Genomic DNA, 20755 nt, shown 5'->3' with positions numbered 1-20755 from the left:
TACAGCCTGTTAGGCCCCCTAGTTACAGCCTGGGCCCTTACCATGGTTGTCTCTGCACACTACCGAGTATGAACACAAGAGGGGGTGGATTTCTCAGAGTAAAATAAACAAATGTCTTGGAGTGAAATATATGTGGTGTATCAAAGCCCTCGAATGAGCTGTAAATGGCTTAGTAAAAAAGCGTTATTTGAGAGAGAGAGAGAGAGAGAGCGCTGTGGCAAATGTAAGTTGTACATTGAGTTACTCTGGACACGTTTGTTTACAGAAAGCAGTTGACTACTAGACATACACACTCTCACACACATAGCATGCATGCCCACACACACACGTAAAATGCACACACACTTACACACACATACACACTGTGGAGTCCGTCTGCTCGGACCTTTTCCTCACAATAGAGGGCTGAGACTCTCGCCAAGAGGAAGTTGCCTCGCCCTTCTTCTCATCTGTCCCTCTCTCCTCCATCCCTCTCTCTGCCACTTTCCCAATCTGTATTTCTGGGTAGAAATCTAATCTAGGAAGTACAATAATAGCCTTCAATTTAAAGAGGATAGAATACCTCTCTTTCTCTTGTGTTCTTCTGTCCTCATGTCTCTCCTCTCTCTCTCTCTCTCTCTCTCTCTCTCTCTCTCTCTCTCTCAATTCAATTCAATTCAATTTGCTTTATTGGCATGACGTAACAATGTACATCTTGCCAAAGCATACTTTGGAGATTAAGTGATTCATTTACAGTATGAACATAATTAAAATAATAATAATCAATATTGTCAATGGGACAATCAGTAACAACAATAATCAAGGGTATAAATAACCGTACAATGGACAATAACAATGGCATAGTGGACATGTTGGTTGGTCTGCCAGACACTGTCCTTCATTTTATGGCAGGCAGCAATGTAGCATGCACACCCACACACACATATCATGCACACACACTTACACACTTACACACACCCTGTGGAGTCCGTCTGCTCTGACCTTTTCCTCACAATAGAGGGCTGAGACTCTCGCCAAGAGAAAGTTGCCTCGCCCTTCTTTCCAATTATTTCTCTCCATTTCTCTCCCTCTCTCCTCCATCCCTCTCTCTGCCACTTTCCCAATCTGTATTTGTGGGTAGAAATCTAATCTATGAAGTACAATAATAGCCTTCAATTTAAATTTGCTTTATTGGCATGACGTAACAATGTACATATTGCCAAAGTGTACTTTGGAGATTAAGTGATTCATTTACAGTATTCAATTACGCTTTCTGCGTCTTTCCCCAACAGGACGGGTAGCCTATTTTCATCCGAGAGGTCTTTGAAACCTTGAGTAAGGCTTTCAAATTTGAGAAAATTATACTCTCTAATTGTTTTATATTTTTTACATTTTGTCAGGAAATGCAGCTCAGTCTCGGGTTCTGCTGTGGTGCAGTGGTTGTACAGCCTTTCCTCTACAGGGAGCCAGGTTTTCCTGTGTCTACCCTTCTCAATGGCAAGGCTGTGCTCACTGAGCCTGTACTTTGGCAAGGTTTTTCTAAGGTTTTGATTAGTAATCATGGTCAAATAGTGTGCCATGGTGTACTGTCGATTTAGGGCCACATAGCACTGCATTTAGCTTTGTGCTTGTGTTTTCCAATAGGTAATGTGTAGTTTGTTTTGACTATGTTGTAATTTGGTTTATTCTGATTGAGGCTTCAGTGTGTTAGTAGAACAGGTTTGTGAACTCAGTCCCAGGACCAGCTGGATGAGGGGACTATTTTCTTTGCGCAGCTCTTGGCATTGCAGGGCTTGGTAATGATATGAGAGGGTGTCACTGTATTTTAGATGTTTCCGAAACTGAATTGCTCTATTTTCTTTACAACTGTATTAGTGGATATACAGTGCCTTCGGAAAGTATTCAGACCTTTTTCCACCTTTTGTTAGGTTACAGCCTTATTCTAAAATTGATTTAATAGTTTTTTTCCCTCATCAATCTACACACAATACCCCATAATGACAAAGCAAAAACAGGTTTTGAGAAATTTAAATATCACATTTACATAAGTATTCAGACCCTTTACTCAGTACTTTGTTGAAGCACCTTTGGCAGCCTCAAGTCTTCTTAGGTATGAAGCTACAAGCTTGGCACACCTGTATTTGGGGAGTTTCTCCCATTCTTCTCTGCAGATCCTCTCAAGCTCTGTCAGGTTGGATGGGGAGCGTTGCTGCACAGCTATTTTCAGTTCTCTCCAGAGATGTTCGATCGGGTTCACGTCCGGGCTCTGGCTGGGCCACTCAAGGACATTCAGAGACTTGTCCTGAAGCCACTCCTGTGTTGTCTTGGCTGTGTGCTTAGGGTCGTTGTCCTGTTGGAAGGTAAACCTTAAATTTAGTCATTTAGCAGACGCTCTTATCCAGAGCGACTTACAGGAGCAATTAGGGTTAGGTGCCTTGCTCAAGGGCACATCGACAGCTTTTTCACCTAGTCGGCTCGGGGATTAGAACCAGCGACCTTTCGGTTACTGGCACAACGCTCTTAACCACTAAGCTACCTGCCACCCCAGTCTGAGGTCCCGAGTGCTCTGGAGCAGGTTTTCATCAAGAATCTCTGTACTTTGATCTATTCACCTTTGCCTCGGTCCTGACTAGTCTCATAGTCCCTGCCACTGAAAAACATCCCCACAGCATGATGCTGCCACCACCACGTTTCACCGTAGGGATGGTGCCAGGTTTCCTCCGCTTGGCATTCAGGCCAAAGAGTTCAATCTTGGTTTCATCAGACCAGATAATCTTGTTTCTCATGGTCTGAGAGTCTTTAGGTGCCTTTTGGTAAACTCCAAGCGGGCTGTCATGTGCCTTTAGTGAGGAGTGGCTTCTGTCTGGTCACTCTACCCTAAAGGCCTGATTAGTGGAGTGCTGCCGAGATGGTTGTCCTTCTGGAAGGTTCTCCCATCTCCACAGAGGAGCTCTAGAGCTCTGTCAGAGTGACCATCGGGTTCTTGTTCACCTCCCTGACCAAGGCCCTTCTCCCCCTGTTGCTCAGTTTGGCCGGGTGGCCAGCTCTAGGAAGAGTCTTGGCGGTTCCAAACTTCTTCCATTTAAGAATGATGGAGGCCACTGTGTTCTAGGGGACCTTCAATGCTGCAGAAATGTTTTGGTACTCTTCCCCAGATCTGTGCCTCAACACAATCCTGTCTCGGAGCTCTACGGACAATTCCTTCGACCTCATGGCTTGGTTTTTGCTCTGACGTGCACTGTCAACTGTGGGACCTTATATAGACAAGTGAGTGCCTTTCCAAATCATGTCCAATCAATTGAATTTACCACAGGTGGACTCCAATCAAGTTGTAGAAACATCTCAAGGATGATCAATGGAAACAGGATGCACCTGAGCTCAATTTCGAGTCTCATAACAAAGGGTCTGACTACATATGTAAATAAGGTATTTCTGTTTTTTATTTTGAATACATTTGCAAACATTTCTAAAAACGTGTTTTCACTTTGTCATTATACGGTATTGTATGTAGATTATTGAGGTTTAAAAAAAAAAATCCATTTTAGAATAAGGCTGTAACGTAACAAAATGTGGAAAAAGTCAAGGGGTCTGAATACTTTCCGAAGGCACTGTATGCGTAATTCTTCCCTGCATGCATTGTTTGTAGTTTTCCTCTGGACATGTAGGAGAATCTTACAGAACAGAATTTCAATGGCTATTTGTCCCATTGGGTGAAGTCTTGTTTTGCAAGTGGACCCTACACCTCGCTGCCATAAAGTGCAATTGGTTCAATGACACATTCAATTAGTTTTAGCCAAATTTGTATAGGTATTTCAAGTTGAATACATTTTTTTATGGCGTAGAATGCTTTCTCTCTCAGTTCATTCACTGCCTCATTTAGGTGTCCAGTTGAGCTTTTTTGAAACCTAAGTAATTGTAGTGTGTGCAGTACTCTATATATTTTGTACCAATTGAGAACTTTGGTCTAATTCCATGAGAACTGGATCTTCTCTGGAAAATCCCCCCCCCTCTCTCTCTCTTACACACACACACACACACACACACACACACACACACACACACACACACACACACACACACACAAGCTCTCACAGTCTCACTGCATAATTAGACAATTATCCACGTTTCTCCAAGCATCCAATTTAGGCATTCATTACAAATGGTTAAGGTAAGGTCCCCATTAGCTACTGCACATGCAGCAGATATTCTTCCTGGGATCCACATAAAACGTACAAATACATGAAAAAGTACAGAACAGTAATAGACAACATAAGATATTACATTAAATAAAAAATTATGAAAGCTAAGAGTTTTATATAGGAAAGACACCAAGACAACAAAAATTCATATAAATCCATATTCAAATCAAATTTGATTTGTCACAACAGGTGTAGATTGACAGTGAAATGCTTACTTATTCATATTCTTATATACAGTACAGTTAAATTAAATCTTTAGAAAGAGGAGAGGTGCTGTGATAAAATGTTATTTATCAGTTTTTTAAAGCTAAACTTGCTTTTTGCCTGAGTAACCTCTGGTGGCACAAGGCTCTATATGTAACTGAGCGACGCATTAAATATGTTTCTGGTTTGGGTACTGGGAAGAAACCCATAGTGGCGTGTCTGGTGGGATGTATGTCTGTTTGAAGTGTATGCAAATAAATTATACAAGTGGTTAGGCATTTTCAACACAAAAATGTAGTCAATTTCTCCTCAACCCTCAACCATGAAAGACTATCATGCATGTTGTTGATGTTAGTTTTGTGTGTGCAGTTAAGGGCAAGGTGTGCTGCTCTGTTTTGAGACAGCTGCAGCTTTGCTAGGTCTTTCTTTGCTGCATCTGACCATATTACCAGACAGTAATCAAGATTGGACAAGATCAAAGCCTGAACAACTAGTACAGTTGATCTTTGTGTCAAAAACGCAGAACATCTTTTTATAACAGACATACCTCTCCCCATCTTCACAACAACTTTGTCAATATGACTTGACCATGATAACTGACCATCCAATGTTACTCCTAGGAGTTCAGCTTCTTCAACTTCTTCGATGGTCACACCCTTTATGCACAACTCCAGCTAAGGGTTAAGGTTTGGGAGAGGGTTCAAATGAAAAAATAAAAAACGAGTGTCCACCACTGGGATCAAACACGCACCTGTCTGATCCAGAGTCATAGGATTGTGCCCATCTGCCACCCCCCATCCACAATGCCTTAGGAAAACCCAAGCCTACTTTGATGGTAAGAGTGCTGACTGTTGCCCCTAGTGGCCGGTTTTGAAGGCATTTCCCGATGTCCTCAGGGACATGGATAGATGTCCAATTTTGAAGTCACTCTTGAGCGATCTGTAGGGCGCTATAAAATCCAGGTTGCAGAGAACATAGACAGAATCACGGAATCCAGACATTAAAACGGAATTCAACAATATTCAAACATTTATTGAACTTAGTAGGAAATCAACTAAATCTATTTAACTTATTAGAAAATGCATTAATTTGACCTAGTGAATCATAAGACATGAACAAAATGCATCAGTGATTCGTATTTTCATGAAACTTTCTGAAATGGCACAGGAATGCCTGTCTGTGTGTAGTGTGCTGTGCGTGTATGTCTACACTTTGTGTAGCCGTAAGCGATGATGCTATTAATAACCTTCTGGTAGAGATTAAAAGGCTTTCCCAAAAACGTTCTCAATGAAATGTTAGCTACAAAGTAGCCTATGCCTACCTGGCAGAATGAAATCATGATTATTTGCATCAATCCAGTGGCCATTTGTTTTTCAAACTCTGCAATCACATGAGCGCTACAGCAACACCGCTAACCAAACAACAGTCTCTTCCTGGTGTGCACTTGCATTAAATAGTAACTACACCCCAAAATAAAAATCCCAGACCTACCTAAAAAATGGTCTCCTGATGTGGTTTAAACATTGTCGTTTTAAATTGTTGTTTTTCTATTAAAGAAGTGTGATTTAGACAGTGAAAACCTGAAAAAAACGAGGAAAACGGTATCAGGCAAAACATTAAACCGATTTTATAGGGCCCTAGATCTGCCTGCATACACACACACACACACACATACACATTAACGCAATGTCATAAACCATCTTAAAATGCATGGCCTGTAGGCTGGCTGACAAACAATCCAGTGGAAATGTTATCTTCAAAATGACCTCCTTCTGCTCCCAGCTTGATGAAATAACACACAGCCTGAGCCCATCTCACCAACCAGCCTCACCTCATACAGTCATAAAGACAGAGAGAAGAGAGAGAGGGAGAGGAGGAATCGATAAATGAGTGGGGAAGAGAAACAGTAATGAAACAGTAACACAACTGTTTGTGTGTGTGGTTGTGTGGTGGGGGTGATTACAGTCTACATGTTGTCACACACTTTTTGGCTAGTCAACCAGATCTTATACAGTACACATCAGTCTTGTATAATAATCTCTTCATCTTATGCTATAGTGTTTCTACAGACACACATACACGTTTTTTAAACAACTAATTGACCTACATCTGTTCAATTATTTGAATTCCATTAATTTTTTAAATAAAGTTTCTCTAGAGATAAGTCAGATCAAGCCCGAACTGTGCGATGTAATAGTTTCCAACAGGACGATATTCTACATAGTTTAGTGCAGAAAACGTGGTAATGAACTACAATGACCATAATCCATTGTGCGCCTACTTGTCCGGTCTCTGTGTTTGTTTTACGCCTGCTACATTAGGTTAATGTGGGGCAGAGCGGGAGAGAAGAGACAGAAGAATGCGCAATGGAGAGGGATAGAGAGCAGTTGCTTCGTGAGGTAACTCTACCTAAAAACACATGATCTAAGTGATTGATAGGTATTTAGCGGTCATAAAAGTATGCCTTATTTACATTGAAGAACTACTAAAATAGTGATTTTATCAGACCGCATAGGCAGCAGCTCTATAGAGATGAGATGATGACTTGAAAGTCATCAAATAAAACAAATGTAATATATACAACAACTGAAATATTTTATTAAAGTAAAATAATGTGAATAAATAATGGTTAATAAGTGATAGTGCATTTAATAATGTAAAAATGATCTAAACCGAAAACCATGTTTATATTTTCATAATCGAACCGACCTCAAAAAGCCCTAATCGCTCAGCACTAACATACCAAATTATCACCACTGTGTGTTTGCCTATGTATGTGTGTCTATATTTTTTATTTAACTAGGCAAGTCAGTTAAGAACAAATGCTTATTTACAATGACAGCCTACCTCGGTGACGCTGGGCCAATTGTGCGCCACCCTATGGGACTCCCAATCACGGCCGGATTTTTGATATAGCCTGGAATGGAACCAGGGTCTGTAGCGACGCCTCTAGCACTGAGATGCTGTGCCTTAGACCGCTGCGCCACTCGGGAGTCCTATATGAGACTGAACTGAAGGCTCTTTTTGTATACTGTATACCAGTTACATGCGTCAACATAGATGCCAAAAAAGACAATACATACCTTCACATTGACATCAATGCATGCCGCTGTGAGAAAAGAACATAGAATAATTACTTTTACACTTATCAATACAGTCAGCTATTATCTGTGTCAAAACACAATGTTATTTTGCTTGTTGCACCACTCAACTCAATGAAACCACACGATTACAAATTAGTCATGAATGTGATAGACATTCCAGGCTAACACCTCTACTGTGTCTGGAGCAAAAATAAAACAACTGAGAAATGATGGAGGGAAAAAGAGAGAAGACGAGGGTTGGAGAACGAGAGAGTGGGTAATGAGAGAGGAGAAGAGCAGGTAGTATCTAACAACCACAACAAATCGCCTAGAGAAAGAGAGAGAAGAGGAAAGGGGAAATGAATGTAGAGAGTGAGCAGTAATCAGCAGCATATGCTACCAAGTTGAAGAGAGAGTGACAGAGGAAATTGGATACTGGTAAAGAGAACGAGGTGGGGGGGGGACAGATGGGTGGGGAGAGGGGGTGCTGAGAGCCTGAGAAAAATATAATTAGAATTTGGTAGAGATTGTGTGTTACAGGTGGAGAGAGGGAGGTCTACCCCCTGTATACGCCCTGGAGGCTATATACCCCCTGTATACGCCCTGGAGGCTATATACCCCCTGTATACGCCCTGGAGGCTATATACCCCCTGTATACGCCCTGGAGGCTATATACCCCCTGTATACGCCCTGGAGGCTATATACCCCCTGTATATAGCCTCCCTACTGTTATTTTATTTTACTGCTACTCTTTAATTATTTTTTATTTTTAACTTATCTGTTTTGTTACTTAACACTTTTTTTTCTTAAAACTGCATTGTTCGTTAAGGGCTTGTAAGTAAGAATTTCACTGTAAGGTCTACACCTGTTGTATTCGGCGCATGTGGCAAATAAAATTTGATTTGAGGTAGAGGGAGAGAGGTAGAGTGTATGTCAGGTAGTGAGATGTAGGGAGATATAGAGAATGAGAGAGTATGTGAGAAATATAGAGGTAGAGAGCCTGAATACCAGTGGTCAAATCCAAAGGGATAGGGGTAGAGAGATAGGCAGGGAAACGGGAATGAGCGAGACGTAGAAACAGAGAGGCATAGAGATAGTGTGTGTGCATGTGTCTGTTATTGTAGACAGAGGGAGAGACAGTGACAGTGAAGTTCAAAGAGACGTGTGTGTCTGTTAGACGACTAGTGAGAGGGAGACTGAGATAGAGAGGGAATAAGAGAGAGGTAGAAGGAGGGAGAGTCAGCTAGAGGTAGAGAAAGGTTGTCTATGTCAGTCTACGGTCCTATCTGCCGTGTTAGTCTCAGGAGGCTGTAGTCTAGAACAGCAGAAGACCCTGTGTCGTTAGTTATGCTACTAACCAGAGTGACTGGATCACCGGCTCAAGGGTGCTGTACTGTTACCGTAGTAACTGGGTTAATGGGAACATCTTGTAACAGATTGTAATGATGACTGGACCGCTGGCACCATAACCGTTCTGTCTGCTGTTACCATAGTAACTGGACCACCAGCTTGGCACTGATTGTAACCGCATTAACAGGGTTAACGGGGTAAACGGGACCTCATCATGTCTGAGGGGGGTGAGGGGGGTACCGGTGCCTCCAGAGTGGGGTCCAAGAGAGCAGGGGTCCGGGCTGTGGTGGCGCTGATCGGACTGCTCTACCGCTCCAGACAACACAGAGAGAGGGAGAGAGAGAGGAAGAGAGAAGGGGAGAGGGAGGACGAGTGGTGGGTAAACTCAACTCTTCTTTTCATGAAGGCGGTGTGTGAGGATGGGAGTGTGTGGGGAAAGTGTGTGTGTGCTTCTGATGAGTTGTGATCTGTGGAAGCATGTGTGTGTTTCGTGTTTGACAATGAATGAGGCAGTGATTTTTATTAGTAAGAGAGTATTTAGTGTCTTTACTGTATTTTAACTATGTTTATAGTGTAGTTGAATTGGGTCGTCGGTGTCTGTTGGAACTATGGTATAGATGGTGTGAATGGACAGCGGAAGCATAGATTGAGTGCAGAATGAAAGAGTATGTTATAGCAGTAAGATAGAAGTGTGTATGCATGCCAGTGTCTCGCATGTCTGTGTGTATGTGGAAGAGTGCACGTGTGTTTGTGTGTCTGTGTGTAGTGGTGTAAAATACTTGAAAGAACTACTTAAGTCGTTTTTTGGGTGTCTGTACTTTACTTTACTATTTATATTTGGACAACTTTTACTTTTACTTCACTACATTCCTAAAGAAAATGTTTTCCCTGACACCCAAAAGTAATCGTTACATTTAGAATGCTCATGCAGGACAGCAATATGGTCCAGTTCACGCAACCTATCAATATAACATGATGTCATCCCTACTGCCTCTGACCTGGCAGACTCACTAAACACAAAAACTGTGTTTGTAAATGATGTCTGAGTGTTTTAGTGTGCCCCTGTCTGTCTGTAAATAAAAAAATAAAATACAAAAATTGTTTCGTGTGGTTTGCTTAACATAAAGATTTTGATTTATAGCATTTACTTTTTACTTTTATTCAAGTATGACAGTTTAGTACTTTTTCCACCACTGTGTGGGATTTGAGTGTGTGTGTGTGTGTGTGTTAGTCCCCTATAATAGATTAAGTGTTGCTGTCTCTTTAATAATAATAAGTCCAGTGAAGAATCTATACAGTCTATTTGCAGAGAAAGAGCTTATGAGGGATTGGCCTGGTATTTATAGAGAACAGATCATTTCTCTCTCTTTCTCTCTCTCTCTCTCTCTCTCTCTCTCTCTCTCTCTCTCTCTCTCTCTCTCTCTCTCTCTCTCTCTCTCTCTCTCTCTCTCTCTCTCTTTCTCCCCCCCCCGCCTCTCTCTCTCTCTCTCCCCTCTGTCTCTCTCTCTCTCGCTCTCTTTCTCTTTGAATGTCGCTTTCCCCTCTCTCTCTTTTCTCACTGTGATGATGATAACAATGGTCAAACTAGGACATATTTAATTTCTGTGTCACACAGAGATGTTTAGTACATAATGATTGTTGTGTGTTTGTGATAGCGAGAGATTGACAGAGAGGGAGAAAGAGGAGCGTTTTAAAGGTGTATTGTAGGAGTGATAACAGCTTTGTTGTTGCTGTTGTTTGTTTCAGGAAGCAGGAGAGAGAGCTGCTGACCATCTCTAACGTTCCCCTAGCAGACTGCCCCCCCTCTCCCCCGCGCACCGCACCCCCCACCATGAAGGTAACACACACACTCACGCGCACGCGCACACACACACACACACGCATACACATAAAAACACACACACACACACACACACACACACATACACATAGAAACACGCACACACACACACAAACGCACACACACACATACACATAGAAGCACACACACACACAAACACACACACACACACATACACATAGAAACACTCACACACACAGGTATAGAGAATGGAGAAGGAGAGAGAACCAGTTTCCAATGGACTATCTGACCAACCCCAGCAGTTAGTATGACGTTTTGAATGTGTACACTTATGTAAATGTATATCCGTTATCGGCATGTCGTTCTCGACCATTGATTTCTTGTGCCACAGTATGCTGTATGTGATGATTGTGTGAGAGAGTGCTTGTAAATGTGTGTTGGGTTCTGTGTGTGTGTGTGTGAAATCAACACTCCTAGGTATAGGCATTCATAGAAACAAACGTTACTGCTGTACAGATCCTATGTCTGTGTGTAATGTAGGAGTTGGCTGTTGTTCAGCTGAACATTTCAACAATGTACAGATTGAATGCAGCCGAGTAGGGCTATATTAAGGCTATATCTAAGCAATAAGGCCCGAGGAGGTGTGGTATATAGCCAATATACCACGGCTAAGTGCCTGGACACAGCCATTAGCCATGGGATATTGGCCATATACCGCAAACCCCCGAGGTGCCTTATGGCTATTATAAACTGGTTACCAACGTAATTAGAACAGTAAAAAAAAAAAAACATTGTAACCAGTTTATAATAGCAATAAGGCACCTCGGGGGTTTGTGATATATGGCCAATATACAACGGTAAAGGGCTGTATCCAGGCACTCCGCATTGCATCATGCGTAAGAACAGCCCTTAGCCGTGGTATATTGGCCATATAACACAGCTCCTTGGGCATTATTGCTTAAATTTACCACGGCTTTCAGCCAATCAGCATTCAGGGCGCAAACCACACAGTTTATAATAGCTGTTAGAGTACAGCCTACAGTCAGGGTCTAGTTCAGTGAAGTGCAGGGTCATCAGAGTCCGGCCTGGGAGGGAGTGATGTGCCTTTGCTGCTTCTGCAGCCAGAGATACTGGATATAATGACGAGATGCTTGTGTCTCCACCCTAAGAATTAGATTCGATGTCCACAGAGTGGAATGGCGGGCTGTCAAGCTCCCGCCTACTACTCTCTTTGGATTGGTGGATACATCTCGTTATTTTGCATCCAGAAATGTGCATCCTGTAGCACTAACTCCAAAAAGTTTTGGGACACTGTAAAGTCCATGGAGAATAAGAGCACCTCCTCCCAGCTGCCCACTGCACTGAGGCTAGGAAACACTGTCACCACCGATAAATCTATGATAATCGAGAATTTCAATAAGCATTTTGCTACGGCTGGCCATGCTTTCCACCTGGCTACCCTTACTCCGGCCAGCTGCAACTTGCCCATGCCCCCCCCACTTCTCCTTCATCCAAATTCAGATAGCTGATGTTCTGAAAGAGCTGCAAAATCTGGACCCCTACAAATCAGCTGGGCTAGACAATCTGGACCCTTTCTTTCTAAAATTAGCCGCAGAAATTGTAGCAACCCCTATTACTAGCCTGTTCAACCTCTCTTTCGTATCATCTGAGATCCCCAGAGATTGGAAAGCTGCCGCGGTCATCCCCCTCTTCAAAGGGGGTGACACTCTAGATCCAAACTGTTACAGACCTATATCCATCCTGCCCTGCCTTTCGAAAGTATTTGAAAGCCAAGTTAACAAACAGATCACCGTCCATTTCGAATCCCACCGTACCTTCTCTGCTATGCAATCTGGTTTCCGAGCTGGTCATGGGTGCACCTCAGCCACGCTAAAGGTCCTAAACGATATTATATACCGCGATCGATAAAAGACAGTACTGTGCAGCTGTCTTCATCGACCTGGCCAAGGCTTTCGACTCTGTCAATCACCGCATTCTTATTGGCAGACTAAATAGCCTTGGTTTCTCAAATGACTGCCTCGCCTGGTTCACCAACTACTTCTCAGATAGAGTTCAATGTATCAAATCGGAGGGCCTGTTGTCTGGACCTCTGGCAGTCTCTATGGTGGTGCCACAGGGTTCAATTCTCGGGCCAACTCTATTCTCTGTGTATATCAATGATGTCGCTCTTGCTGCTGGTGACTCTCAGATCCACCTCTATGCAGACAACACCATTTTGTATACATCTGGCCCTTCATTGGACACTGTGTTAACAAACCTCAAAACGAGCTTCAATGCCATACAACACTCGTTCCATAGCCTCCAACTGCTCTTAAACGCTAGTAAAACTAAATGCATGCTCTTCAATCGAACGCTGCTTGCACCCGCCTGCCCGACTAGAATCACTACTCTCGATGGGTCTGACTTAGAATATGTGGACAACTACAAATACCTAGGTGTCTGGTTAGACCGTAAACTATCCTTCCAGACTCACATTAAGCATCTCCAATCCAAAGTTAAATCTAGAATCGGCTTCCTATTTCGCAACAAAGCCTCCTTCACTCATGCTGCCAAACATGCCCTCGTGAAACTGACTATCCTACCGATCCTTGACTTTGGCGATGTCATTTACAAAATAGCCTCCAACACTCTACTCAGCAAATTGGATGTAGTCTATCACAGTGCCATCCGTTTTGTCACCAAAGCCCCATATACTACCCACCATTGTGACCTGTACGCTCTCGTTGGCTGGCCCTCACTACATATTCGTCGCCAAACCCACTGGCTCCAGGTCATCTATAAATCACTGCTAGGCAAATCCCTGTCTTATCTTAGCTCATTGGTCACCATAGCAACACCCACCCATAGTATGCGCTCCAGCAGGTATATCTCACTGGTCATCCCCAAATCCAACACCTCCTTTGGCCGCCATTCCTTCCAGTTCTCTGCTGGAACGAACTGCAAAAATCTCTGAAGCTGGAGACTCTTATCTCCCTCACTAACTTTAAGCATCAGTTGTCAGAGCAGCTTACCGATAAATAAATAAATAAATATGCCATTTAGCAGACGCTTTTATCCAAAGCAACTTACAGTCATGCGTGCATACATTTTTGTGTATGGGTGGTCCCGGGGATCGAACCCACGACCTTGGTGTTACAAGCGCCGTGCTCTACCAGCTGAGCTACAGAGGACCGATCACTGCACCTGTACACAGCCCATCTGTAATTAGCCCACCCAACTACCTCATCCCCATATTGTTATTTATTTTGCTCATTTGTACCCCAGTATCTCTATTTTCACATCATCTTCTGCACATCTATCATTCCAGTGTTAATACTAATATTGTAATTATTTTGCACTATGGCCTATTTATTGCCTTACCTCCAAAACTTACTACATTTGCACACACTGTATATATATTTTCTATTGTGTTAATGACTGTATTTGTTTTATCCCATGTGTAACTCTGTGTTGTTGTTTTTATCGCACTGCTTTGCTTTATCTTGGCCAGGTCGCAGTTGTAAATGAGAACTTGTTCTCAACTGGCTTACCTGGTTAAATAAAGGTGGAAAAAATGCAAAAAACGTTTTGGAATATTCTATGAGGGGTGTTGACGTATTAAATTGAGAGTGAGATGCTATGCTAGCCTCATGAATACGCATAGATCATCTTGAATTTCAACAGGGACAACTCCGATATAAAGTGTTTTTTCTCACCTGCATCACACTTATATAAGTACACTCGTAACAACCTAAGCATTACCAAACGTCTGCTCGATCAAATAAGCCTCACGTGTCAAAATAACAACATCTTGACTAAATTCAACACTCTCTCATTGCCCCCCATACAAAAACTCCTCACTTGGCAGTCTACCAAGTTATTTTGACTTGGAAAGATTTTGCAATGAGTAAAACCTCTCACTCCGCCTCTTCCTCTCCGCTGCAGCTCAGTCAGGACCAGGAAGTGATGTGAGAGAAGGCGATGTCAGAGAAATGGCCCAAAAAATGATTTTTAAAAAGAGTGAGAAAGAAGTTACCGAGACTGTGCGAGACTGTGCATCTATCTCACCTCTCTCTCTCTCTCTCTCTCTCTCTCTCTCTCTCTCTCTCTCTCTCTCTCTCTCTCTCTCTCTCTCTCTCTCTCTCTCTCTCTCTCTCTCTCTCTCTCTCTCTCTCTCTCTCTCTCTCTCTCTCTCTCTCTCTCTCTCTCTCTCTCTCTCTCTCTCTCTCTCTCTCTCTCTCTCTCTCTCTCTCTCTCTCTCTCTCTCTCTCTCTCTCTCTCTCTCTCTCTCTCCAGTCTGCCCATTTCTTTGACATGATGGAGAAAATGGAGGTAAGCATGGAACTCCTGTCGTCTGTGTCTGTCTGATTAATAACCCAGAATCCTCCAGGTGACAACCGAACTGATGATAAGGTCATGAGTCAAAGGTTACCATGAGGTCATCAGGGGGTTCATGACCTTTGACACTTCCCAGAATGCATTGAGTCAGGCATTATATATAGCAACAAGGTTTCAGAACCACTCATTCTACACTCTTACTACTATGCTTTTAATATTCTCTTATTTGTGCTTTCTAACTCATACAACCCTTATTCTCATAAATTACAACTCCAAACATCTCACCCTCATAAATATCCAACATCCTTTCCCTAAACCTCTATCCCTTACATCCTAACCCCCTGCCTCCAAATCCCACCATACCCACCTACCCAACCCCCAACCCTCTGCCCCTGACCTCTAACATCTACCCCATACATTGCACGTATAACCCCTAACCCCCCTAAGCAGGTACCAGAGGTAGCAGAGAAAACAGTGGCTGGTCCTCAGAGACTGAAGGTGTGGACAGCATGTCTGTCTGTCCTCATATCCATCCGTTCACTGAATATACTGTATATAGTGGAAATATACCCATAGTCATTCATACCTCTTTATTTACAAACTCATGTTCTGTGTTGTCATGAATTCATTTCGGCAGTCTTTATCTCATTCACCCCTGATTTGACAAGTCAAGTGAAATTCATTTGCGCTTTTAGTTCAGACAGTAATGCATGTGAGTTTGCTTGTCTTTGTGGTGTAAAAACATAAAGCACTAATTTATTCATACTACATTTTTACAAGAGAAAGACAAAAAACACCTCATGGTCATATTTATTTTGTGTCGAGCTCGTCTTGTCCTTTGTGTTAGCTGCTTTTCAAATCTTTGTACAGAGTACTGTGTGTGTGTGTGTGTGTGTGTGTGTTGTATGTAGAGCAGAACCTGATTCCACTCTCTCTTACAGGATGACTACATCCCATACCCCAGGATAGAGGAGGTACGTCAGCAAACTGATAACATGCAGACACACTGACACACACACACACACACACACACACACACACACACAAATTGTTGTTTGTCCCTCCCCAGGTGCTGGAGAGGGGTGGTCCGTACCCCCAGGTGATCCTGCCGGAGTTTGGGGGATACTGGATCGAGGACCCTGACGCCCTCGTCCCCCCAACCCCTTCTCTGTGTGACAGGGGGGACGATGGAGGGGGAGGAGAAGGGGAAGAGGGGGACGCTGCCCAAGTGGGTTATGGGTACCGGCTGGAGAGTAACGACGCAGCACGTGCCTACAGGAAGCACTTCCTGGGCAAGGTCAGTGCCATGGCAACACATCACATTACCTTTTTCTCTGACCTGTAACATGTCAATAATTGAAATACTGTGCTGCCTAAAGTGCATCTCGAATCGCACCCTATGCCCTATATGCATTCAGAAAGTTTTCACACCACTTGACTTTTTCCACATTTTGTTGTGTTACAAAGTGAGATTAAAATTGATTTAATTGTCATTTTTTTGTCAACGATCTACACAAAAGCCTGTAATGTTGGAAGTGGAATAGAAATTCTAACATTTGTAAAAAATAAAAAATAAATATTATCTTGATTAGATATTTATTCAACCACTGAGTCAATAGAATCACCTTTCACACCTGGACTGTGCAGCATTTGGCCTTTATTCTTTTCAACATACTTCAAGCTTGGTTGTTGATAATTGCTAGACAACCATTTTCTTGCCATAGATTTTCATGCAGATTTAAGTCAAAACTCTAACTCGGCCACTCACTTTATTCTTGGTAAGCAACTCCAGTGTAGATTTGGCCTTGTGTTTTAGGTTATAGTCCTGCTGAAAGGTAAATTCATCTCCCAGTGTCTGGTGGAAAGCAGACTGAACAAGGTTTTCCATCGTTTTGACTGTGCTTAGCTCAATTCAGTTTATTTTTCATCCTTAAAAACTCCCCAGTCCTTAACGATTACAAGCATACCCATAACATGATGCAGCCACCACTATGCTTGAAAATATGGACAGTGGTACTCAGTAATGTGTAGTATTGGATTTGCCCCAAACATAACACTTTGTATTCAGGACAAAAAGTGAATTGCTTTGCCACATTTTATGCAGTATTACTTTAGTGCCTTGTTGCAAACAGGATGCATGTTTTGGAATTTTTGTATTCTGTACAGGCTTCCTTCTTTTCAGTCTGTCAAGTTGGTTAGTATTGTGGAGTAACTACAATGTTGTTGATCCATCCTCAGTTTTCTCCTATCACTGCCATTAAACTCTGTAACTGTTTTAAAGTCCCCATTGGCCTCATGGTGAAATCCCTGAGTGGTTTCCTTCCTCTCCAACAACTGAGTTAGGAAGGACGCCTGTTTTTTTGTAGTGACTGGATGTATTGATACACCATCCAAAGTGTCATTAATAACTTCACCATACTTAAAGGGATATTCAATGTCTGCTTTTTCTTATTTTTACCCATCTACAAATAGGTGCCCTTCTTTGTGAGGCATTGGAAAACCTCCCTAGTATTTGTGGTTGAATCTGTGTTTGAAATTCACTGCTCGGCTGAGGGACCTTACAGATAATTGTATGTGTGGGGTACAGAGATGAGATAGTCATTACAAAATCATGTTAAACACTATTATGGCACACAGAGTGAGTCCATGCAACTTATTATGTGACTTGTTAAGCACATTTTTACTCCTGAACTTTTTTAGGCTTGCCATAACAAAGTGGTTGAATACTTATTGACTCAAGACAATTATGAAAAACATAATTCCACTTTGACATTATAGGGTACTGTGTGTAGGCCAGTGACAAAAAATGTAAATGTAATCCATTTAAAATTCTGGCTGTAACACAACAAAATGTGGAAAAAGTCAAGGGGTGTGAATACTTTCTGAAGGCACTGTAGTGCCCTACTTTTGACCAGAGCCCTATGGGTCTTATACATTCTGGCAATGTATCACATTCTGACCATTCTGTCTGACTTTGTAGAGTATAAACACTTTCACTGTCCTATTCTTTCAGTGTTACGTACTTTTTTTGATTGTCTGTCTGTCTCCTATAAACGCTGTCCTATTCCCTCTCTATGTGATAGGAGCACTTGAATTTTTACTGCGTGGCCAGTAGTCATGGCAACCTCATTATGTCTGTGAAACACGAGGAAGTGAAGGGTCAGGAGTATATACACGTCATCCTCAGGTAAGAACACAACACACCTTAACACACCTGAACACTCCTTAACACAACTGACCATTACACACCGTTTGTGACTGCCCACACTTAACATGAGTAAGAAATACATACACAAGTTAAAAAATATATATATATATATATATTTGTCACATGCGCCGAAACGACAGGTGTAGACCTTACTGTGAAATGCTTACTTACAAGCCCTTAACCAACAATGCAGTTTTAAGAAAAATATTTACGAAATAAATTAAAGTAAAAAATAAAAGAGCAACAATAAAATAACAATAACGAGGCTATATACAGGGGGTACCGGTACCGAGTCAATGGGCGGGGGTACAGGTTAGTCAAGGTAATTGAGGTAATATGTACATGCAGGTAGGGGTAAAGTGACTATGCATAGATAATAAACAGCGAGTAGCAGCAGCATAAAAAAAGGGGGGGAAGGGAGGAGCAATGCAAAAAGTCCGGGTAGCCATTTGATTAGCTGTTCAGCAGTCTTATGGCTTGGGGATAGAAACTGTTAAGAAGCCTTTTGGATCTAGACTTGGCACTCCGGTACCGCTTGCCGTGCGGTAGCAGAGAGAACAGTCTATGACTAAGGTGGCTGGAGTCTTTTCGCAATTTTTAGGGCTTTCCTCTGACACCGCCTGGTATAGAGGTGCTGGATGGCAGGAAGCTTGGCCTCAGTGATGCTTGGCCTCTGTAGCGCCTTGCGGTCGGAGGCCAAGCAGTTGCCATACCAGGCGGTGATGCAACCAGTCAGAATGCTCTCGATGGTGCAGCTGTAGAACCTTTTGAGAATCTGAGGACCCATGCCAAATCTTTTCAGTCTCCTGAGGGCAAATAGGTGTTGTCATGCCCTCTTCACGACTGGTGTGTTTGGACCATGATAGTTTGTTGGTGATGTGGACACCAAGGAACTTGAAGCTCTCAACCTGCTTCACTACAGCCCCGTCGATGAGAATGGGGGCGTGCTTGGTCCTCCTTTTCCTGTAGTCCATGATCATCTCCTTTGTCTTGATCACGTTGAGGGAGAGGTTGTTGTCCTGGCACCACACTGCCAGGTCTCTGACCTCCTCCCTACAGGCTGTCTCATCGTTGTTGGTGATCAGGCCTACCACCGGTGTCGTCTGCAAACTTAATGATGGTGTTGGAGTCGTGCTTAGCTACGCAGTCATGGGTGAACATGGAGTACAGGAGGGGACTAAGCACGCAACCCTGAGAGGCCCCCTTGTTGAGGATGAGCGTGGCGGATGTGTTGTTGCCTACCCTTACCACCTGGTGGCGGCCCGTCAGGAAGTCCAGGATCCAGTTGCAGAGGGAGGTGTTTAGTCCCAGGGTCCTTAGCTTAGTGATGAGCTTTGAGGGCACTATGGTGTTTAACACTGAGCTGTAGTCAATGAACAGCATTCTCACGTAGGTGTTCCTTTTGTCCAGGTGGGAAAGTGCAGTGTTGAGTGCAATAGAGATTGCGTCATCTGTGGATATGTTGGGGCGGTATGCAAATTGGAGTGGTCTAGGGTTTCTGGGATGATGGTGTTGATGTGAGCCATGACCAGCCTTTCAAAGCACTTCATGGCTACAGATGTGAGTGCTACGGGTTGGTAGTCATTTAGGCAGGTTACGTTGGTGTTCTTGGGCACAGGGACTATGGTGGTCTGCTTGAAACATGTAGGTATTACAGACTCGGCCAGGGACAGGTTGAAAATGTCAATGAAGACACTTGTCACTTGGTCAGTGCACGCTCAGAGTACACGTCCTGGTAATCTATCTGGCCCTGCGTCCTTGTGAATGTTGACCTGTTTAAAGGTCTTACTCACATCAGCTACAGCGAACGTGATCACACAGTCGTCCGGAACAGCAGGTGCGCTCATGTATGCTTCAGTGTTGCTTGCCTCGAAGTCGCATAGAAGTCATTTAGCTCGTCTGGTAGGCTTGTGTCACTGGGCAGCTCGCGGCTGGGCTTCCCTTTGTAGTCCATAATAGTTTGCAAGCCCTGCCACATCGACGAGCGTCGGAGCCGGTATAGTAGGATTCAATCTTAGTCCTGTATTGATGCTTTGCCTGTTTGATGGTTTGTCTGAGGGCATAGCGGGATTTCTTATTATTTCCGGGTTAGAGTCCCGCTCCTTGAATGTGGCAGCTCTACCCTTTAGCTCAGTGTGGATGTTGCCTGGCTTCTGGTTGGGGTATGTACGTACGGTCACCGTGGGGACAACGTCATCGATGCACTTATTGATGAAGCCGGTGACTGATGTGGTATACCTCTCAATGCCATTGGATGAGTCCCGGAACATATTCCAGTCTGTGCTAGCAAAACAGTCCTGTAGCTTAGCATCTGCGTCATCTGACCACTTCTGTATTGAGCGAGTCACTGGTACTTCCTGCTTTAGTTTTTGCTTGTAAGCAGGAATCAGGAGGATAGAATTATGGTCGGATTTGCCAAATCGAGGGCGAGAGAGAGCTATGTACGCATCTCTGTGTGTGGAGTAAAGGCGGTCTAGAGGTTTTTTTCCTCTGGTTACACATGTAATATGCTGGTAGAAATGAGGTAAAACAGATTTACGTTTCCCTGCATTAATGTCCCCGGCCACTAGGAGCGCCACCTCTGGAATAGCAT

General features: G+C 43.2%; 1 protein-coding gene across 4 annotated transcripts in view; it reads left to right on the top strand.

The window, feature by feature from the left end:
* The window catches only part of LOC121579760 (rap1 GTPase-activating protein 2), an 87616-nt gene that overhangs the window by 37375 nt on the left and 29486 nt on the right, over nt 1-20755 (top strand). For all 4 annotated transcript variants that reach the window (XR_006002947.1, XR_006002948.1, XM_041894626.1 and 1 more), the window contains exons 3-8: nt 10562-10652; nt 14913-14948; nt 15402-15452; nt 15896-15928; nt 16024-16251; nt 18038-18141. Coding sequence is in view for 2 of the 4 variants with exons in the window: in XM_041894626.1 (XP_041750560.1) it covers nt 10562-10652; nt 14913-14948; nt 15402-15452; nt 15896-15928; nt 16024-16251; nt 18038-18141 (543 nt within the window). In the remaining 2 variants the exon portion in view is untranslated. The remainder of the gene's footprint in view (nt 1-10561; nt 10653-14912; nt 14949-15401; nt 15453-15895; nt 15929-16023; nt 16252-18037; nt 18142-20755) is intronic.

The sequence above is a fragment of the Coregonus clupeaformis genome, chromosome 13, assembly GCF_020615455.1.
Source record: "Coregonus clupeaformis isolate EN_2021a chromosome 13, ASM2061545v1, whole genome shotgun sequence".
Classification (NCBI taxonomy): domain Eukaryota; kingdom Metazoa; phylum Chordata; class Actinopteri; order Salmoniformes; family Salmonidae; genus Coregonus; species Coregonus clupeaformis.
Note: the sequence above shows the minus strand (reverse complement) of the source record. Positions and strands in the feature narration are given on the sequence as shown.